The 20,635-nt window shown below is 46.4% G+C and overlaps 2 protein-coding genes across 2 annotated transcripts in view; both read left to right on the top strand.

Moving 5' to 3' along the window:
* Positions 1 to 227: 227 nt before the first annotated feature.
* On the top strand, positions 228 to 15,922 carry LOC114067637 (heat shock factor protein 3-like). Its single transcript, XM_027903217.1, has 13 exons — positions 228 to 368; positions 1,391 to 1,499; positions 3,126 to 3,253; positions 6,062 to 6,186; positions 7,061 to 7,136; positions 7,800 to 7,861; positions 8,305 to 8,386; positions 8,670 to 8,803; positions 9,615 to 9,860; positions 11,146 to 11,251; positions 11,790 to 11,855; positions 12,666 to 12,732; positions 13,477 to 15,922. Exons 1-13 carry the CDS (start codon positions 228 to 230, stop codon positions 13,806 to 13,808), a joined length of 1,674 nt encoding a protein of 557 aa, XP_027759018.1. The 3' UTR covers positions 13,809 to 15,922.
* Positions 15,923 to 19,989: 4,067 nt separating this feature from the next.
* LOC114067647 (V-set and immunoglobulin domain-containing protein 4-like) overlaps positions 19,990 to 20,635 on the top strand; it is an 11,096-nt gene continuing 10,450 nt past the window's right edge. The window contains exon 1 of the mRNA XM_027903229.1: positions 19,990 to 20,126. Within this exon, the coding sequence (XP_027759030.1) occupies positions 20,072 to 20,126 (55 nt within the window). The 5' untranslated portion in view covers positions 19,990 to 20,071. The remainder of the gene's footprint in view (positions 20,127 to 20,635) is intronic.

Raw genomic sequence — 20,635 nt, 5'->3', positions numbered from 1 at the left:
GGGGCTGAAGGGCCCCTTTAAGGGCGCGCGGTGACGTCACGCGGCCGCGCGCTCCCCCGAGAGCACAACAAGAGACACGCTCGCGGCCGCGGGGCGGGGCTGGGTGGTTTCTGCCAATGAGCGGCCGTCTCGCGCGCTAGCCCCGCCCCGCGGTGCGCGCGGCGGCCCCGCGCGGCCCGGCCCGGTCCGACCCGACCCGGCCCGGCCCGGCCCGGCCCGGCCCCAGGATGCGGGAGGCGCCCGCGCTGCCCCGCGGCCCCGCCGCGCCCGGCCCCGCGCCCGTCCCCGCGCCCGTCCCCGGCTTCCTCGCCAAGCTCTGGGCGCTGCTGGAGGACGCGGACAGCGACGACGTCATCTGCTGGAGCAGGGTGAGGCAGCAGCGCGGGCCCGGCCCGGGGAGGCCCGCGCGGAGGGCTCGGGGTGGTGGGGGCTGCGGGGCCCTGCGGGCCGGGCGGCGGCAGGGGAGGAGGAGAAGGAGGGTCCCAGGCTGCCCGGAGCGCCCCGAGCCCGGTGGATCAGCCCCGGGGCTGTGCCCGGGACGCCGCGCTGCCCGCACACCCCGGTCCCGAATTCCAGGTCACCGGCATAGGGTGGGGAAAGGACACATTAACTGTTCATTTTCCATGCGGAGCGGAGGCAGATGCGCCTCGCGGGCATAGGGCACGGACACATAGACCACATACCCCAGACAGGCACCGTGTTTATTTTTGTCCCCTGTAATTTTTAAGTTCGAGGGATTTTCTCCACTGTTTTTAGCCACTTGTCCTCTACAAAGGAAAAGATAAAAAGAAACGCAATGTTTTTGTTCTCTTTGTGAATAGCATAAAAAGTGATGCAAAAAAACTCTGGCCGCTTCCAGGAAGTTTTATCTTGAGCATATGATAAATCTGGAACTGCTGGTGTCACACTTACCTCTGGTCACCGCTGGGTTGTGTTGTCTGAACTTCGGTAACTCGGCAACGTTGCTTCGTTATTTTTAGTGATGACGAAGCACGTATAATGGAAGAATCTTGTCAGGAGCTGGTCAGACTGATGAAGGGAGATGAAATCTCTCTAGTGGTGTGAACTCCATTGTGTTTGAACTTATGTTTCCTGTAGACAAGGAGAGCAGGTTTTTAGAACAATTTTGCTTTGGATTAAGATCAGAGCATCAGGGCTTTAAGAAAATCTCCTATTCAATAGAAGTGTTCCATGTAACTGTGTCTTTGTTTTAAAACTTTTTAGTCCCATTCCAAGTACTCGGAAGTATCCCCACAGGCAGTTCCCTTGGCAAAGTGTTTTGCTCTTCTCTGCTGTCAGAACTGTCTGCTGCTTTATGGTCTTCCCTTAAAAGTAACACCTTAGGAAAGCTGTGCTTGTTCATTAACTTTTACTCCTGTTTATTTCCTAGAATGGTGAGAATTTCTGCATTCTGGATGAACAGAGGTTTGCCAAGGAACTGCTCCCCAAGTACTTCAAACACAACAATATTTCCAGCTTCATACGGCAGCTCAACATGTGTAAGCATCAGTTGTTGCTACATATTCTCTCTGCCACGTTCACTGCTCCTTGGCTTCGTTTTGGATTTCTTTAAACAAGCGAGTGGACTTGGCAAGTCTCATCCCTGAAAGCCTGGGTTCTGGCCTTGAGTTTGCTTTGCAAAAGAAAACACTGATGGTAGAGCTTGGCTTAGTCTCTGGTTTTTGTGTTTCAGCTCTGAGTCCTTTTGAGCAACAGCTGTAAGAATATGTGCTGGTGCCTAAAGCTTGGGTGGGGTTCCCTGGGCTCCAGAAGCTGTTAATGTAGCAGCAAACGTATGTGTACCCAGGCGAGCAAAGGCTGTGTGTACATCCATACACCTAGAATGTGAAAAAAAATTGCCTGGATTTGGGGCTGCCACTGCTCTTGCTTGCATTGCTGTGTTTGAACCAAATCAGTCCTGCTGATGGGCTGAGCTGCACTATGTTTCTCGTTATGTTTTCTGTGCTTGTGAGCATCACGTGGCAGTGCTGTATAGCATGTGTACAGCATAGTCAGGCAAAGGGATGCTGTGAGAGGGTGAATCGGGGACTGCATCACCCAGCAGGAATAGCTGCAGAAGCTTCTGGGCCCAGTGGAGGGGCAAACTACACAGGAGATGCTGCCTTAGTTAGAATTTCATTGGGAGTGAGAGGGAGGAGCTCTCTGTCCTTGCCCAGTAGGTTTGCCTGGGCTCTCTAGCTGATGCCTGTATAGATTTTGTCAGATGTGAGAGGAAGCACACCTGTTTAGTCTTTGGACAGAGGGTAGATGCAGCTCTTTGTGTCATGTGCTGCTGTTTCTGTGACCCCATTACTTGAATGACAAAGGGTAATCCAAAGAGACAATTGTCACTGCCTTTTTAGCCAGGGTAAATGTGAAAATGCAAATAATCCTATGAAGACATGCAATGCAGTGGCAGCCTCCTTTTCCTGGTGGACCTATCCTGGCTCTGTAACGCTAACACTGTTGGGGAACAGTGAAGCTGGAATGCATTAACTGTGTTAAAAACTTAAATGAGGAGAGAGATGGATTGGTTTCTCAGCTCTGTCCTGCCTCTCCCCTGTGGTGCTTAAGCAGTGATGGAGATAGAGCTGGCAATGTCTCACTTCATGCAGACAGTTCTCCATAGTTGGAGAAGGTGCTTTGCTGTAGGTATTTGCACGGGCAGGGAACTGACTTCTCTGGCTTGCTTTATTCTACAGACCATGGTGGTGCAGGACAGCGTTTGCTTTAATACGTAGTTGTCGAGGATGATAGGGGAAGGTGTACCATTCCTCTGCTTGCACTGCAACAAGATTCTATGTAAGATGTCATAACATATCTCATTTCTAACTGACTGCTGCGATGGTTTGGATGTGACTGTCTTGCCCATGGACAGCTGGTGACCTCTGCCGCACAGCTGTGTGTGCAGCATGCCAGGGCATTCCATGATACTGTGGATATGTTCTCTGGCTGTGAAGATCAAAGCAGTGAAATCACTGAGCACCAGCAAAAGGTGTTTTGGCTGTTTTTCACAGTTTCTGCTCCCAGTGGATATTTTGGTAGCCTTGGAGTTTTCTTTAGGTGTATGTTGTAACAGTCAGATTTGCACTGGGAGAAATACCTTTGTTGATTCCTCTCCACAGATGGTTTCAGGAAGGTGATGGCTCTGGAGAATGGTATCATTACAGCAGAGAAGAGCTCAGTCATTGAATTCCAGCACCCTTTCTTCAAACAAGGGAAGGCGCATTTACTGGAAAACATCAAGCGCAAGGTACAGTCTAAGCACATATTTACTTTGTCATGAAAAGTGGCTTATTAAGAGCATGTATTGGGTGTTTAAGAGCCAGCAAATGCCATGGGAAACAAGGTTGTAAATTCTCATGCAAGCCTTAGTAACTCCCTCATGCCATGCTGGTTCTTAGCTGGGCCTCCTCGTGCCAGCGCTTGGACAAAACCCTCCCTGCTGTTGGCATTGCGCTGGGATAGGACCACATTCTGCATCTCCATCAAACAAGAGCCCTTTCCACTGAGCTCATATCCCTGATTGCAGCTTATAGTGGCTGGCAGTTCTGTCAGCATCTCCAACTTGGAGAGAGGCACAAAGTGAAAGAAGTAAAAGAAATACATTTTTGTTTGGCATTCACTGAAAATTAGCAAGGGCATCAGTAACCGTTTCATTTGGGTGAGTTTGCATAAATTATAGTTTTCCTCCAAAACTATGTTGCCACTAAGCTACATCTTTATGAGCACTTCTTCTGTACGTTCAGGCCTTGTCTGACCTGTTTCTGCACAGATATTCATCCTCTCTCGGCACATTACTGCCCATAATATCCTAAGGAAGAGAATATCATGATACATCATGTTGACATTTGAACAGCAGAATCTTTTCTTTAGACTGTCGTCAGGTGTGGCTGCATTGCCCAGGGTAATAAAAGCCCAGGGTTGACTGGAGAGCTGCAATTGTGTTTGGATCGATTCCTTGCTGAGCTGCCCTGCTCAGAACCAGAATCAATTCCCCAGTGCTGGCTCAGGCCAGTGCTCCCCCCGTGTGAGCAGTGCGTGTGCCAGCACCACGCGTGTCGGGGCAGGCAGCCAGTGACGACAGGTGTGGCACTGTGTGTCCCGGGGTGGGGCACTGGGTGGAGTGTTCTAGATGAAAAGACAAAAGCTCTTCTTAGTGCCAAGGACATCCATGTAAAGTATTGAATAGTTTGGTGAAACTTCTTCTTTGTTGCACAGGAACTATTAGCGATTTTTTTACAAAACAGATATTAGTTTTCTTGCTCTTTTACTGCCTGGAATGGAACCATGTTCCAGTATTGGCTAACAACTGGATTTCAAGCCTCTGTCAGGAATGTAGGACTTGCTTTACTTTCTCCCTTTCACTGTTAGTTTTGCTGGTGTGCAGACACTCTGTGTGTCTTCATAGAATCCCAGAATGGTTTGAGTTGGAAGGGACCCTAAAAACTGGTCTTGTTCTACCTCCCTGCTGTGGGCAGAGACCCCTCCCACTTGCCACGTTGCTCTAAGCCCTGTCTCACCTGACTTGGTACACTCCCAGGGATGGGGCAGCCACAGCTTCTCTGGGCAGCCTGTTCCAGGGCCTCACCACCCTGATTAGCCAGTTGGAGACTGAAGAGCAGTTCCTTGCACTTGGGCAGAATGTTTTAGTTTGACCTTTTTTTAGAGGCTGGCCGCGTTTGAAATTCCCACCCACTGCCTGCATCTTTCGGGTGCAGGTGTCTTCCTCATGGAGAGGTGGTGCTCTGAAAAGAAATCAGACAGCCATGGATTCCCTATGGGATGCATCCTGAGTACATTAGCATAAGTTATTACCTGCAACAAGCAGTGAAGCTTCTAAACTGCAGGCAGGGAGGAGAACTGTCAGACCCTTCAGTCCATCCTTTGCATCACAAGATTGTGTTAAGAAAATAGTTAGTCATGTCTGAGGAGTGATTGTACAACAGCTGTGTTCTGTTCCAGCATGAAGGAGTGGGATGTTGGTTTATAACACCATAGATCTGCTTTTGACCACCCCCTTCCCCTTTGGAAGATGGAATCTGTTAGCCAGCCTGCGTGGAAGTTGTCTCACACCTCAGCAGGCCAATCCCAGATGCTTTCACCTCCTATTTGGAAATTAGTAGAATAACAAGAAAACTCCCAGTATGCTGTAGGTTGGGAGGGATATCTGGTTTGACTCTGTTTGGTTCCATCCTAGTCAGTATTTGGCAAAATGATGTTTAAAATGATGCCCACAAAACCAGAGCTGTGATGCACTAGACGTGTCTTTTTCAAAATACTGAATTGTATCATAGCTAACAATGCTCCTGCTGCAGAGATAGTTGCTGAAGGAACTGGAAAATGTTTAATATAGGAGTGCAGGAAGGAGGTGGTGAGCTCTATGCTTTCTAGTGGCTCTTCTGCCATCATTTGAAGTGGCAACATTCACAGCTTCTGCTGTGGGCAGAAAAGCAGATTGGATTCTTCTTTCTGGAGACAAGTCTTTGTACCTTTGGAATGTCACTGAGCAGAGAGGTAATAGAGGAAACACCAATATGGCAATCTGCAATTCAGCTACTGTGGGACAGATTTTCAGATCAGGTAGGATGCATCTAACTAGACACCTTCATCCTCCAGGAACTTAATGGAAAGTTGTTACTCCTCTGCTGGCAGATGTACTTACACCCAGAAGGAATATGATCAACTTGTTCTTCTTCCACTATCAATTGTGTTTTGCTTTTGGCTGGTGTTTGCCTGTGACACTAGAGGGCAGAGAGCCCCCAGGGAAAGCCCCTTGCAGTCAGTGGTTTTTATCATGAATAACAGTCACGAATCTACTGACTTCAGGTACAAAGTGCTAATCTCATCTTTTCATGGACATCTTGTGTTTTTCATACAGTGCAGACTGTCCTAAGGACTGTCACATATAGCATTTGTGGTGTTTTGTGACATGTAAGAATTACAGTGTTACCTGGTCTTGTAACAGAGCCTGTACCTGTTCTGCAGACTGACTGCACTGTCCCTGCATCAAGGAGCACGCAAAGCACTGTTTGTAGTAAAGCATGTGTACCTATTTTAGGTGTCTGCAGTGAGAACCGAGGATCTCAAGGTCTGCACGGAGGATTTGCACAAAGTCCTGTCCGAGGTGCAGGAGATGAGAGAGCAGCAGAACAACATGGATGTCAGGCTGGCTAATATGAAGAGGTAGACTCAGCTGTTTCGGAGGCGCTTATACATCAAATGCGGCTTATATCTGGTGGAATTTGGCTAAATATGGGTTTCATTTGGACTAGAAACAGATGAAGCTGTATTTTTTCCTAAGAATGCCCATTCCACCCCACATGACATTCTGAATCTTGTTTGTTTTTGTAATTCAATTACAGACTGGAGATTAAGACTGGGAGTTTCTTGACTGTCTTGAGATTTCGCTTTGGTTGCCAACAGTTTTTTAGGGCAATCAAAACATTTCCTTTTCTGAACACAAAGAGGGTTAGATGCAATGAGGGACAATTAGTGTTTGGTTTTTTTTCTAATTGGAAGTGGACTTTGCACATCCTCATCTCTGTTCCCACAGATCCTCTTCATATAGGCACTGATAATTCGTTTAGGTCATTGATATGCCAGCAGGTGTCAACCAGAGTTCAGGATATACCTTACTCCCTCTGTTCCTTTAAAAAAACCCAACACCACCTTGAACGCCACCTTTGAGCCTGCCCTGAGGCTGTCAGTGCTTGGAAACAGGCTGAGTGTAACACAAAGTCTTTGTTGGACAGCTTTGAGGCTTTGAAGGAATACCTCAGATCAAGATTATTGGTGGAGCAGCAGAGGATGAGGGTGCACTGTTGGTGGATGCTGGCAGTGCACCCATTAAGTGAGTGTTTGGTCCTGCCTGATGGAAAATGGGATTAAATTAACCCAGAGTTCATGCTAGTGGATTGGATCACCTGAGAGTTAGTTATCCATAGAGGGATGTTGTCATTGGTCCTGCAAGGTACTGTGAAAGTTTGAAAGCTGTAAAACTAGAGCATATAAGTAAACTCTGTTCATCCTCTGTCTTCTGATTTATTCTGCATTGCAGAGAAAATAAGGCCCTGTGGAAAGAAGTGGCAGTTCTAAGGCAGAAGCACAGTCAACAACAGAAGCTGCTGTCTAAGGTACCATTGCAGCATCTTCAGTGCTACCATCCTTATTCCTGCCTCTGTGATACTTCATGGCATTCTTTGCTTATGTAGAATGACAATTGACACAGAGCTGAACAGGCTGTATTAATACAGCATAAAGAAAATGTTCACAGTTCCTGAGTGTCCCAGAAGTAGCACAGTAAAGAACCACGAGCAAAGCACTAAGGAAAAGTCATAGTAGGATGTCAGTGTGTGGAGGCAGTGCATGGTAACAGGAACCCAGAACACCAGATTGCAGGCACATGGAACCAAGTCTGTGAAAGATCTTGGACCAGGACACACTTAGACCACTTGTGAAGTGAATATGGAACCTGGAAACTGTAGGAGCTTGTGCACTGGAACAAATTTTCTCTGGTTTATCCCTCAGCTGTTTCTGGTCTGGAATCCTCTGGTAACTTGTGCTGTTATATTGCATTTCAAAAAAAAAACCCAACTGTGCAACTGGGATAAGTTCTATGCAGTTTGTAACTTGTTTTGGTTCTTAAGATACAATTGCAAATGGATTTTTAATTTACCTGTTAATTTCAGTCACATAATTGTGTCATTTTATAGTAAAATCTGAATTAAGAATTTAATGTGAGGATTGTTATGCTGACTGCTTGGTTTTGGTTTTTTTTCCCTGTTTTTCCTTTTTAGATTCTTCAATTTATACTAAGTTTGATGCGAGGAAATTACATTGTTGGGGTCAAAAGAAAAAGGTAATTACTTGATAGATCCCAGATCCGTGTCAGATGTGAATTATAGGCATAAATTGACTTCCAGGGTATGAAGGATATTTTTATTACTTGTATATTAAAACTTGAGAAAGCTGATGGAAATTGAATCAAGTGTAAAATAAAGCTTTTCCTCCTTACCACTAAAAAAAAATAGGTGGGGAGAGAATATTCTATACATGCTCAATTCCAAAGGACGCAGTTATCAGAAGTGGTAACTCTGAAAACATGCACATGCGACCGACTTCCAAACTGCAGCGTTTGTGCGGTGCAGACCGCCTGCAGTGCCCTTCCTGACACACACTCCCAAGAGCCGGGCTTCTTAGGAGGGAAAGAATGATTGTCCTTACCATTACTGCATGTATTTGGCACTGCTGCAGCTCCTTCCTGTGGAACTAACAATGTACTAAAGCTGTGCTTCTTGTCAGGTCTCTGACGGATGCTGCAGGTGCGTCACCCTCCAAGTACAGCCGTCAGTACGTCCGCATACCTGTGGAGAGCGGCCAGGCTGTGAGTGTCCCCAGGGAAAGCGGCAGTGGGTTGAACAGAATGATACGTGGTGATACCTGTCTACCTTGTAGCTACAAATACACCAATCTTTTAATCAGATTATCTCCCTTTTGCAATGGGCAGCTTTAGAGCATTGCTCTGGCTGTAAAATCATGCAAATCAGTACAACTGCTCACAGATAAAATCTGAACAGGAAAGAGAAGCTGCAGGAAGAATGGGGCTTCAAAATAAAAAAAGAAAAGGTCAGAGCTTGTGTTTTACTTATTCTGTGCTGTGTCTGCAGATGGCTTTTTCTGAACATAGTGCAGATGAAGAGGATGGAAATGGCACAGGTCTCATCATCCGAGATATCACTGACACCCTAGAAAATGCCACTGATGGCCTCCTTGCCGTGGCACACACGAGTGGTAGAGCCAGGTATGTCCAAAGCACATGTTTATGCTTGGGTTGTCAACTGGTAGGTATGTTAGTGCTGGTGATTCCATATGGATTCTGGGAAACAGCCTCTCTGAATGTTCATATCGTTTGTGCATGACAGGCCTGTTGAAGGCTCTCCTTTTTACAGCATGTAGCATTGGTCATGGTCAGAGCTTGTGTCTCTTCAGGAGTGCCTGGAGGCCTGTCAGGCTGATGGGCACTTCAGGTTCAATTTGCTGAGGCTTTTCTGCCTGTTCAACAAATAAGCACGTACTTGACTTTTCAACTGAACAGGGGCCTGAAAGCATATGGAGGTGACTAATAAACAATCAGAAATGTATATAGGTTACTGACAGACAAATCAAGATCTATAGTTTTATCTCTAGTCTCTGTACATCTCTCCCTAAGCATAGCCTAGGGAAGGCATTCTCTGTGTGGCAGCAGATTCTAGTGAAAACCCGTTTCGTTTATAACATCCAGAGTGAAATATGGACCAATTTGGAATCTTTTCTTTCAAGAGTCTGTTTGTTAGGAGTTTCCCTCCTACCTAATTTCCATGTATTACATTGCTGCTTTTAGCCTGGGAAAATGGGGTGTTTGCCCTGATATGTACTCTCTGTATAAGCTGTAATAAGAAATTCTTCATCAGCCTTTAGGAAGACACTTTGCTGCTTTTTCTCAAAAACCAGTTCATTGTTTGAACTCCTGACTGGCTTGACCTTGTTAAGATTCGGGATGCTAAACCTGAAATGAATAGTAATGCATTTGATGAATTCTCCTGCATGTTGTTTCTGTTGGGATTACATTTTAGAGAGCCACAGGCAGCTGTGGATCCCAGCTTACCTCTTTGTCAAGTGTCACAGCCAAGTGAGTTAAATTGTGCAGAACCTGTCCCACCAGTTCCTGTAAATGATGTCAGCAAATCCAGTGAAATAGGCAGTGCTGCTGTGGAACTCCATACTGCACAACCAAATGCTCCAGAGGACCCCGTGTCAGTGATTGACTCCATCTTGAATGAGAACAACTCTGGAAATCAAAACGATCCTTTGCTGGACAGGTATTAACTTGTTTCTGAAAACTGTTACACTGTCACCACCTTGTGGAATCTTGTTAGAGTTTTGGAGGGTGTGTTTGGCAAAATGTAGGGAATCAGCATTTGAATTGTCATTGATAAAGAGAACTCTCTGGGCCTCTGTTAGCAGGGCTTGAAAAAGCCAAGGGTTGGCATCACACACTGAAAAAGAAGGGCAAGTTCCCCTGTCACCTCTGTGGTAACTAGTGTGCCTGAGTGCTGGTGTGTCTGTCCTGGGGCCTGTGGAGGTCAGTCTGTCCCATCAGCCCACTGTTGGCACTGCCATGAACTGCCAAGCAGCAGGTGAAGGGCACTGATCTCGGGCATGTGCCGTGGCCATTTTTTTCCTGGGACCTGGATGTGGATTGTCCCCGTGGCCAGCGGGTGTCAGCTCACTGTTCTTTCCTTTCTCTGCCCCTCATTTGTGCAGAGGTGTTCCCGGGTGCCCTGTCAGATCAGACACCCCTGGATCAGGGATGCGGGTTGTGGGTTCCCACTCCACAGGAGCTGTGTGAGCAGCTCCCAGCTCTGCTTCAGCCCCTGAGCTTTGCCAGTGCTGCCACTGTGGCTGCAGGAGAGCTGCGCTGAGGAACCTGCTTTAATTCTTGCTCCTACAGCTCTCCTGCTGTGGTCAGTGGCAGGGAGGAAGGTCTGGGATGGTGTCCCATCACTCATGTGATCTGAAGGCCCTGCAGTACCTTCCCTCCTGGGCGCTGGGAGCTGCCCATTCCTCACAGCTGAGAATTTAGTACCGGAGGAGCTCATGGCACAGCGAGACACTTGGTATAGGCACTGTGCCTGCAGCCGTCTTTTCACTTTCTTCACTGTCCTTCAATTCCTACCTACTGTCCCTGGAAATATGTCCAATTTGGCAACAAGCTGATGTTTCAAAGTAGGTAGAATTCCTTCAGGCCCAGATTATTTCCATCCTTTTGCTTGTCATTTATTGTTCAGGGGAAAACCATCAGGCCTTAGTTTAAACAGACACTGGTGTACAGGCTGGGATCTGAGAACATTCACCAGATATTAAAATGGGGGAGGAAGTAGGTATGGAGGGAGAAACTGCTTTTTCACCTGGTAGCTGTTGTTGTGCTTGCTGTTAAGGTGGTCTTCCTTACGCCTGTACCTCAAAACTGGAGTGAAAGGCAATACAGGAATGCGGTTTCATCTGTTGGGCTATTCTGGATCGTGAGCTACCTGGTTCGTGGGGGAAGAGAAGGCCCTGCTTGCCAACTGTGCCTTACAGTACTGTGTCATTTTGGTTTTTTAGAGAAGAAATTCAGGATTTTCTGAATTGCATTGATGCCAGCCTTGAAGAGCTCCAAGCAATGCTATCAGGGAAGCAGTACAACTTCGGTGCCGAAGCATTCAGCGATGTGAGTGTCTTCTCACTGTTTATGGTTTCTGAGAAATACTGCTCAGGTTGCATCATAAAATGTTACCGGTTTATTCCGTGTTGTAATGGATAAGGGAGGGGGCATCCTGAGAAGCAAATAGTTACAGATAGAATGATTCATAGGCATTCACAGCATACAAGGTAACATTGGGAGTCTTTCACAGGTCATGCAGGAGTTCTGTTCTCAAGGGGGAAAAGAAAAATTGGCCTTGCTTCTCCTTCATAATCCTTAGGCACATATCATTACATCCTGACTGTGTGTTTGGTTATGCTTTATGATATGGAGTGAAACTCAGCTGTATTCCTGGAATCACTGGGAAATATGGTGACCTTTTCTTCTCCTCTTACCTCAGTGTACTGCCACAAGTTGAAGCACTGGCTGGAGGCCCATGGAGGAGCCCCTATCCCTGTGCTTCAGTGGAAGGAACGCCATGCTGTTCCTGCCATCCCTTCAGGAGCCTCTGCAGTTTTGTTTCAAGAACTTTATTAGTTGACATATGGTCTGGTTTTATTTTCAGACATTTAATCCCGAGCTGCCAGCCCTGGATATGAGCTTAATGGAAACTCCCCCTGGTATGGAAAATGTAAGAGTAACATTTGCTTCTTTGGTGGGAAAGGCAAATTCTGGGAGCTGAATCTTGTGGGATGCAGCATGGGGGTGGGGCTGGGGCACAGCCTGAAACTGCCAGTTCATCCCTTCTGGCTGATCAGTGTTGGCATGTAGGAATTTACAGGGATCTCAAGATAATTTCCAGTCCCGCATTCCTAGTGTAGTCACACACTCGGAATGCCTGTCTGAAGACTGAAGGAAAAGTACTAAATGAAAATCGTAGTGCAATACACCGTGTTTGTTCTGAATGTGGCTGGATGGTATTTCCTTAGAGGACATGCAGAAGCTCAGCACAAACCTTCTCTTAGTCCATTTCCTAAAATTGATTCATACTATTAAAAAAACCTCTTGCAAGTGTTACTTTTTTGTTGTGGTCCTGAAATAATATTTAAACTAGGACTTCCCCATCAGAAGAGTTTATAGTACAACTGATGTAAAATGCAGCTGTTTAAGCGGTTCCTGCAAAATTTAATTGCATGCTTAAATCATGTTTTACTGTTATCCCAACAAGATAGATTATAATAAAGCTTCTGGTTTGGAAGGTAAAACAAATATTTGCTAGTCAGATGCATTTTTGACTTAGTAAGTTAAGTTTGTCTGTATTTCACTGTGCCTCCTTCTGAGAGCAGTGTGCAGGCCCTCGTGTGCCACAGTGGGCTCATTCCTCAGCTGCTCCATCTCTCTTCCCTCCTCCTTTCACCTCTAATTCTGTTAGCCAGTCAGTAAAGACTTCAATTGTGTTGTTGTTAAACATTCTGTTATAACTCTGTCTGCTTTGTTTCAGATGGCAAACTTGGCAGAAAGCACTGAAGGTCTGGGAGCGAGTGAGAGGGAAACAGCAGGAAGCAAAGGTGGGTAGGAAGAAAAACTGAGCACTATGACAGCTCCAGACTCTTTCAAAACCTGAAATGGAATTTTTGTAACCTTTAATATGGTTTGTCTCCATCTTTGTCCATCTTTGGGTTTAAAATTTTTGTGAAGCCTGGGGTGTTTCACTGATCTTGAAGCTGTGCCTCAGTCTCAGGTGGCCCATCCTGTGCCCTGTGGTGGTGTTGACTGTTTCCTTTTTCCCATAGAAACAACGGGGAGGAGAACTGCAGATGTCCTTCTGGCAGTATCTCCTACGCAGGCTGTGACCCTCCCCTGCAAGGGCATTGCTGTGACCCCCCAACCCAGGGGCATTGCTGTGACCCCCCAACCCAGGGGCAGTGCTGTGACCCCCCAACCCAGGGGCAGTGCTGTGACCCCCCAACCCAGGGGCAGTGCTGTGACCCCCCAACCCAGGGGCAGTGCTGCTAGGTTACCACTGCAGTGCTGCCATTGCATGCCATGGGAATCAGGAGTGGGCTTCAGTGTATCTCCTTTGTGTGGGTTTAAAATTTTTGTTAAGACTGGGGTGTTTCACTGATCAAACTGATGTTTGCGAACACGGGGGCCTTGGCTCCACTCTGGCAGCCATGGGTGTAGGGGCTCTTCAAATCCATCTTGAGGCTTTCCTGTAGTGCACCAAGTTTGAAGCAGTCTCTCTAGGTTTCCTTGCCTTGAATAAGAGCCTTCACTTAGTAAAACACTTTGAACTGTTTATTTTCCCTCAGATATGCAGCTGATCCAGTACAGGGCCAACCCTCTGCTTTCCTTATTTGAAGAACAACCTTCAGGTGAAGCTGCAGGAAAGATGGAGGATCCAAAAGACTTTCTGCTGCCTCCCCTGGAGCAGAAACCTGCTCTTGAGTCTCCATCAGGCAGTGGAACCATCGTGCCACTCACAGCTCCAGCAAGCCAGGCTGAGTCTCTGGACACCCTGGGAATGGGTGATCCACCTCTCCTCCCAGAGGATGGGAATGGAGAGTATAAACTATTTCCACTCCTGCTCCTCAGTCCTGTTGCTAACTTCATAGATGAGGCCTCTGAGATAGAAACTTCTTGAACTCAGGATCTGTAACTGGCTTAGTGCTGTGGAACAGCCACCACAGGACTGGCGCAGCAAGAAGTGTGAGCTCTGTCCTCACCTGCGTCCTGGGGACCTTGTTCTGCGCAGACAAATGGAAGTTCTCTTGCTCCGAGCAAGGAGCACATCTGGGAGAACTCACAACAAGAGCTGGTGGAGTGAAGGCACTAGGCAGAGGGAAATAACAACCTCCCTATAAACGTACCACAGTGTATTCCATAACTTTTTATCCAGTATCCTTATTGCAAGAGGAAATCTGTTTGTATCCTGTTTGTAAAGTTTGGCTGGGTTTTTTTGTTGGGGGGTGGTGTTTGTTTTTATTAGCGGGATAGTAATGTGGTGTGTAATATTTTAAACCTGGTTTTACTCTTTGGAGAGACTGCTTCAGTAGGTGGCTTGTCTACTGTTTGGAATTAAGTTGGTTTTAAATTTTGCTTTTAATTTGAGATTTCTTTTTTCGTAGTTTGTGGCTACAATTGTTTGCATCTGCTTAGATATCTTTCGTACTCCTAGATCTGCTCCTAGGTATAGGGAACATTTTTCCTATGGAAAATGACATTTTAACTGTGGAGTATTATTTTTAACATGCTAGCACACATCCATTGCCCCAGATTGTAGGAGTTGTGGTAGGAAGTGCTTGCCCCCTGCGTAGCTGATTTCTCATGCACATTGCATGGCAGTTCTGGGGTAACCTGCCCCCAGCACACGAGTCACGTGTCCTTGGAGATGGTCAGGAGGACTGATTCATGTCTAGGAATGGCCAGCAGCTGCCCCTAAAATGAGAAGGGGAGCCCTGGGGATTTCATGCTGAGGTTTCTGCCTGTGGAATCTTAAAGCCAAATTAACCAGATGCATCTGAGTCCTTTGACAGCGAATTACAAAATGTAGTGTCTGCTTCATCAAAAAGTCTTTCCCTGGAATTTATTTCTGCACTGTTTTCCCAACTTGTGTGAGCAGCTGTACTGTGGAGCCCAGCCCCGCTGCTGCTGGAGCAGCGAGTTCCCCTGTGCTGGTACCGAGTGTGTCGCAGTTTCACGAGCCCACACAAACCTGCTGTGTGCTGAAGCAACACAGAACTGCTGGGGCTGCAAGAGGCATGGATGCAGGTGGAATCCCCCTTGGATAATATCACCTGATATTTCCTACCAGCACAATTACTTGAAATTTTTTCCTGTGTGGGGAATTCGGGCTGCCTACAGGCTTTGTTCTGTCTGAAGTTCCTGAACTAATAAGTTTTGAGCTCTTTTATATTCAAGAATACAAGGTAATTAGACATTCTGAAGCCTGCTAGATAATAATGCATGTTACCTGTGCTAGCCTGACTTTGTTGGGTTTGTGCTTCACTGTCAAATCTATGAGTTGCAGAGGAAGGTCCTGCTCCTGAATGTGTGTGTCTGTGTAATGCTTTCAGTGTCATTTTATTCCCGTGCTTTTGTACCTGTTCTTACCTCGTGACCTTTCGTGTTTCCATCTTTTGAATTGCCTTCTGTCAAGTTTGTATTTTCAAGCCTTTCACAGTCTTTCACTGACTTGAGGCCAAGGGCTGAACAGTCTCAAGCAGAAGGGAACGGGGGGTGTTGAGCAAGTTGCATCTGTCCCGGGTCTGCGTTAGTTTGTTAATTCTTCCCCGAAGGCCACAATTTTGCCAAGAGTGAAACAGTAAAACTCAGACTTTTCTGGTGTGCTGTTTGACAGCACCATGCAGACAGCTGAGTTCTTTGGGAGGCTGCTCTGTGCCTCTGACTTCCTGCATAGGTTGGATGGTAGTTCCTGTAAAGGATTTAGTGTCATGTTCTTCCTTCATGGAGTCCTCTCCCCTGAGCACATCCCACTGTCAGATGTTGGGTCTGAGTACATCATGGGTTCTTACTACACTTTCTTTCCTAAGAAGTTAAGAAACCAAGGCTTAAGAAAACTGGAGGGGAAAAAAAAAAAAAAAAGCTTGTGCATCTGTGTGTCTGGTTTATGTACTGGTCTGGGAAAAGTGTTTATTTATGCAAGTTTCCTACAAAAGATTGCAATGGAAAGGGGAAGGCTGAATAGCAAGAAAAACCCACATGCTGAAGTAATTAAATGCAAGAATTGCAAAACCATTACTGTGTTTTTTGTACATTCTTTGTGTATGTTTTCTCTGTGTAGCAATAATTCCCAAACCTGTTCACCTGATTTTTCTAGAACCAAGAGTTTTTGTGCTCATCTCTCAGAGTGCAGCTGCTGCTGGTTCAGAAATAACTGGGATGCTGAGGATAGGCTGGTGCCTGTTTTCCTGAGCGCAGGGAGGGTGCCTGGGACTGGTTTTTCAAAGGGGTGATGTGAAAGCTCAAAATACTGTGTGTGCTGAAAGATACAGCAGATGTAGTGCATCTGTGCACATGTTCTCCACAGACTCCAGTAGGAAAGGCCCTCAGCTCCATCGAGTGTAGATTAAAACATTTACTGGAGATACCAGATGGAAACAAGGAACAGCCCAGATCAGCTGTAGTGTCAGGCAGATGTGGCACCCTGTGCAGACCCTGCCAGGAGTAAGTGGCACGGTGGGCTTTTACTGTCTTTGTAGAATTTTCCTAGAGTTAAAAAGCTGTTCATCGTTTCTACTGCCAAGAAAAAGGATGTTTGTATAAAACATGCTGTTCCACTTCAGGGTAAGGATGAGGACGCGGCCGTGGGGTTGGCACATGGAGCTATGGACAGACTCCTTTGCTGAGTCTGTCTGCAATGCAGCCCAGGGTGCCTGCAGCCCAGCCCACGTGCTGCCAGCATGTGCCTGAGGGCCAGCAGGTCACCAGCCCCCGATGTTCCAGACTGGGTGGGGACACTGCACCACTGCAGCCTGGTGTGTCACTTCTGTTACCCGTGACCACAGGGGCCTCACTGTAGTTGGAGCTTCCTTCTCCCTCCAGCATCAGCACCCGTGGCTGCTGCATTTGCTCCTTGGCTTTATCATCCTGTGCCTGAGGAGGAAATATTGCTCTTCCTTGTCTTCCATGTGCTGGCAATTCACAGAACCGCCCCAGGCATGGCAAGCACAGAGTGAGGAAGTGTGAAATGCCCCTCTCATGCTCCCTTCAGCACCATTTTTTCACTGTTCCAGCCCAGCCCTCCCCACACAGACCATAATAGCCCTGCCATCAGTTCATACGTCCTGTGTGCTTGCTAACAAAGTGGTTCAGAATACAAGAAAACCTGATTTTTCTCTTCTGGACTTTGTGATGCCACCCCATCCATCCATTCTCAGAATATTTTGCCTTCTCCTAAAACAAGATGGTTGTTTTGAAAAGCAGCATCTTGATATCACAGATGCCAAAGCAGAAGCAAGAGGATGCTGCTACAGTCACCTTGGGTACAGGTGTCTGGTCCTTCATCATATAAAGGACAAGACTTGTCCTGCCCGTGTCTCTCAACTAAAAAGGTAAATGTAGATATATAAATAAATCTATACATCTCTTTTTTAGTCACACAGTTTGAGTTACAGCTTTCTGGTTAGTCCAGACCCTGCTAGGGATACGTTCTTGTCCTGGTTTCACCCCAGCCAGCAGCCAAGCCTCGTGCAGCCACTCGCTCATTCCCTCACCACCAGGGCTGGGGGGAGAATTGGAAGGGTAAAAGCTACAAAGCTCATGGGCTGAGATAGAGGCAGTTTAATAGAGAAAGCAAAAGTCGTGCACCCAAGCAAAGAAAACCAAAGAATTGATCCACTGCTTCCCGTGGGCAGGCAGGTGTTCAGCCATCTCCAGGACACCAGAGCCCCATCACACATAACGGTGACTTGGGAAGACAAACTTCACCACTCCAAACATCCCACCCTTCCTCCTTCTTCCTCCCCCGTTTTATATACTGAGCATGAAGTCATATGGTCTGGAATATCTCTTCAGTCAATTGGGGTTACCTGTCCCAGTTATGTCTCCTCCCAACCTCTCATGTACCCTCAGCCCCCTCCCAAGCATGTCATTAAAAAAGCAGAAAAGGCCTTGGCTCTGTGTAAGCTCAGCAACGAAAACATATCTGTATTGTCAACTCTGTGTCCTGCACAAATCCAAACAGAGCCCCACACCAGCCACTATGAAGACAATTCTACCCCAGGCAAAACCAGCACAGTTCCCTCATGACTTAGTCCAAGACAGTTTAGGCTTCTGCCCTCCTTCAGCCAGCTGTGTTCCCCAGGAAGGAGTTTCACTGATTTGACCTTCATGGGGTCCTCGAAACAAGAAGTACATGAACACTGCAGCCCACAGCAGCTTTTCCTATTTCTTCCCATCCTAGTGGCTGCAGTGGCGCCTCACGGGAAATTTCTGACAGAGGAATACAGGACCACAAGGGAGGAGGACATGAAAGCAGGTCCCCAAATTTCCTGAACCTCTGTGGAGTGTTTTCCCCAGCATTATCAAGTAGGATATTTTCAGAAGCATTTAGACCTTAAGCTGGTCAGATGTCCTCTTTAATGATGTGTATAACTGCAAATAGACGGTAAGAAATTATTTAGGTGATTCTCTAGGCAGTGAGTAAGAAATAACCACAAGGTTAAAAAGATTTTCTAAGAATTAAAGGCATGAAAACTGTATGCAGTAAAATCATCAGTTTCAGGGAAACAAAGAACCTTGAAAGAACCAAATTCAAACTCATACTAGTAACACTGTAATAATTGCATCAATGCTAATGACAAGTAGCCAAAAACATAAGTAAACCAAACTTCTGTATGCACTGTGCTTTTAGGCCCTGCTGTTTTGCAGAATGAACTCTCAATTATTCTGACATAAGAATACCTGCAAATGGAAGCTGTGGTAACGAAAGGAAAGACCTGGAAAGGTGAAAGATAATAACAGAGTTCCCAGGGCTCTATACGCAAATCTTCTGGGTTTAATGTTAAATTACATGACCACTGAGTGAAGCTGCCTACAAGTGACAATGTAGGTGGAGATACCTTTAAGCCCTATTTAAGACAATAAGAACTTTTTCCCCCCGTTGCCACCACTTTGGAGTCAGTACAATCAGATTCACAGCCTGGATTGCTGCAGGACCCACTCCGTGCCACTGCAGACCCAGACCATATCTCACTGTCACTACAGGAGAGCTGTGTCCAGACCAGGGACTAGGATTTGGCTGAATTCGTCCAATTACTTGTATTTGAGGACAGGATGTTGAATTTGGATGTAACAACAGCAAAGGCTCATTTCAGTTCAACTGAATGCAATGAAGCAGAAGAGATTCTTTACTGGAGCAGAAGAAAAATTGAGGGCTGTAGAAGACAACAAAAGACAGTAAAATCCCTCAAAAGAATATTTCAGTAGAAAACAGATACTTCTCCCAGACAGGACTAATTTGGGCTCAATTACTGAATCATACAGATTAACTACAACCTCTAATTAATATTACCTCATTACAGCTGAGAAGCCACAATTTTACGCTCTCAAAGATTTTCTGCATTGACAAGTTCCTTTTTTCCTCTTTGGGCATCTGCATGTTCACCTGTTTCCCAAGTAGTCTGAGAGCACTGCAGAGGCTGAAGGCAATTAATCAATTAAACCAAGCAGTTAAATTGCTCTGTAAGAAGGGAAGCTCCACCTGTGAGATGGAGTGGGCTGGGCAGCCCAAGTCTCTGTAGCTCTTGGGAATTTTGGGGGTTTAGATTTGTATACTTGAAATCTCCATCTCTTAAATGTGATACAGTGATATAGAATATTTCAGTTGGACGGGCCCTGTGATGATCATCTGTTTCTCACTGGTAATGTAAAGATTTAGGCTGTTTCATGAATTCTAACTTAAAACACAGTGGTGGGTGGCCCAGAAAAGCTGGTGAGAAAGTGAATTGTGAGGACCTTGCAACTCCTTATGAGCTCTCTCTCAGAGCCACGTGTGTGTAACATGCCTGTTAAAGCTTATTCACTAGAAAACAAAGCAAGGAGGAAAAGGGGAAGAAATAGTTGCTTAGGAATAAAAAGAAATGAAAACATTAAAAAACAGAAGGGGGAGTAAAACGTACTTAGTAGGAAATATGAAATAGAGGCAAAGTAGTTTTTAAACTTTCCTCTTCTGACCCTCCCTTAGGGCTTCCGCTCTCTGCCCACACCTCTGACAGTGAGCACTGAGAAACTTGTTTTCTAAAGAAGAGGAAGGAAAAAACACCAGCCGTTGCCCTGGATGCTTGTGACAGAGTGAACAAGGGCAGGGAAGGGCTCCTGATTTGCTCCAGCTTGGGGAGTGCAGGTCAATCGTCTGGAGAAGGGAGCAGCTGCAGCCCAGGAAGGATGGGAATGTTGCTACGAGCAGCCGTGCTCCTGAGTTCCCTTCTCCTCTGCAGCGGTGAGTCTGGGCACAGATCCCCTGCCCAGGGCAGCCTCTGCCCTGCACTGGGGTGTCTGCTGATGCTTGGCAGGGACGGCTCTGTTTTGAGAAGACGAACATGGCAAAAAGGCCAAGTCTTTGCATGCTGCTGGCTCAAGGTTCAGGTGTTTCAGATCCAGCGGCAGCAGAGCCCAACAGTGTGTGAGGCCATGGAAACGCAGCCAATGGACTGAAAATACAGAGATCCCACACACGTTGTGGTGGTGATTTTATGCAACACGAAGGGTCTGATTAGCACTTTTGTTCTCAGGAAAGGGGAGGTTTGGAAACCAGCAGAAAAGGGTAAAGAAGTGTTTATGGATGCTTAGATTCAGCCTTCAGAGTGACAGGAATGTACTTGGACAAAGGCAGCGGTCTTCATTTTTACAGGAAAATTTAAAGAGTCTTAGACCTCTTTCCCCCATGGTTTAAGTTGCTCATGTTCAGTTTAGGCTGAGAGAGCACTGTCTTCCAGAAAAACAAATGGG

Source organism: Empidonax traillii, unplaced genomic scaffold, assembly GCF_003031625.1.
Source record: "Empidonax traillii isolate 1590-97213 ecotype Southwest subspecies unplaced genomic scaffold, ASM303162v1 scaffold945:size354297, whole genome shotgun sequence".
Taxonomy (NCBI): Eukaryota; Metazoa; Chordata; class Aves; order Passeriformes; family Tyrannidae; genus Empidonax; species Empidonax traillii.
This window is presented reverse-complemented; position numbering and strand designations above follow the sequence as displayed.

Excerpts from the sequence above, each read along its gene's own strand:
- LOC114067637 (XM_027903217.1), top strand. The coding sequence starts at position 228 with ATGCGGGAGGCGCCCGCGCTGCCCCGCGGCCCCGCCGCGCCCGGCCCC. Across the intron at positions 9,861-11,145 it reads AACGATCCTTTGCTGGACAG|AGAAGAAATTCAGGATTTTC; the intron begins GTATTAACTTGT and ends TTGGTTTTTTAG. Across the intron at positions 11,252-11,789 it reads GTGCCGAAGCATTCAGCGAT|ACATTTAATCCCGAGCTGCC; the intron begins GTGAGTGTCTTC and ends TTTTATTTTCAG.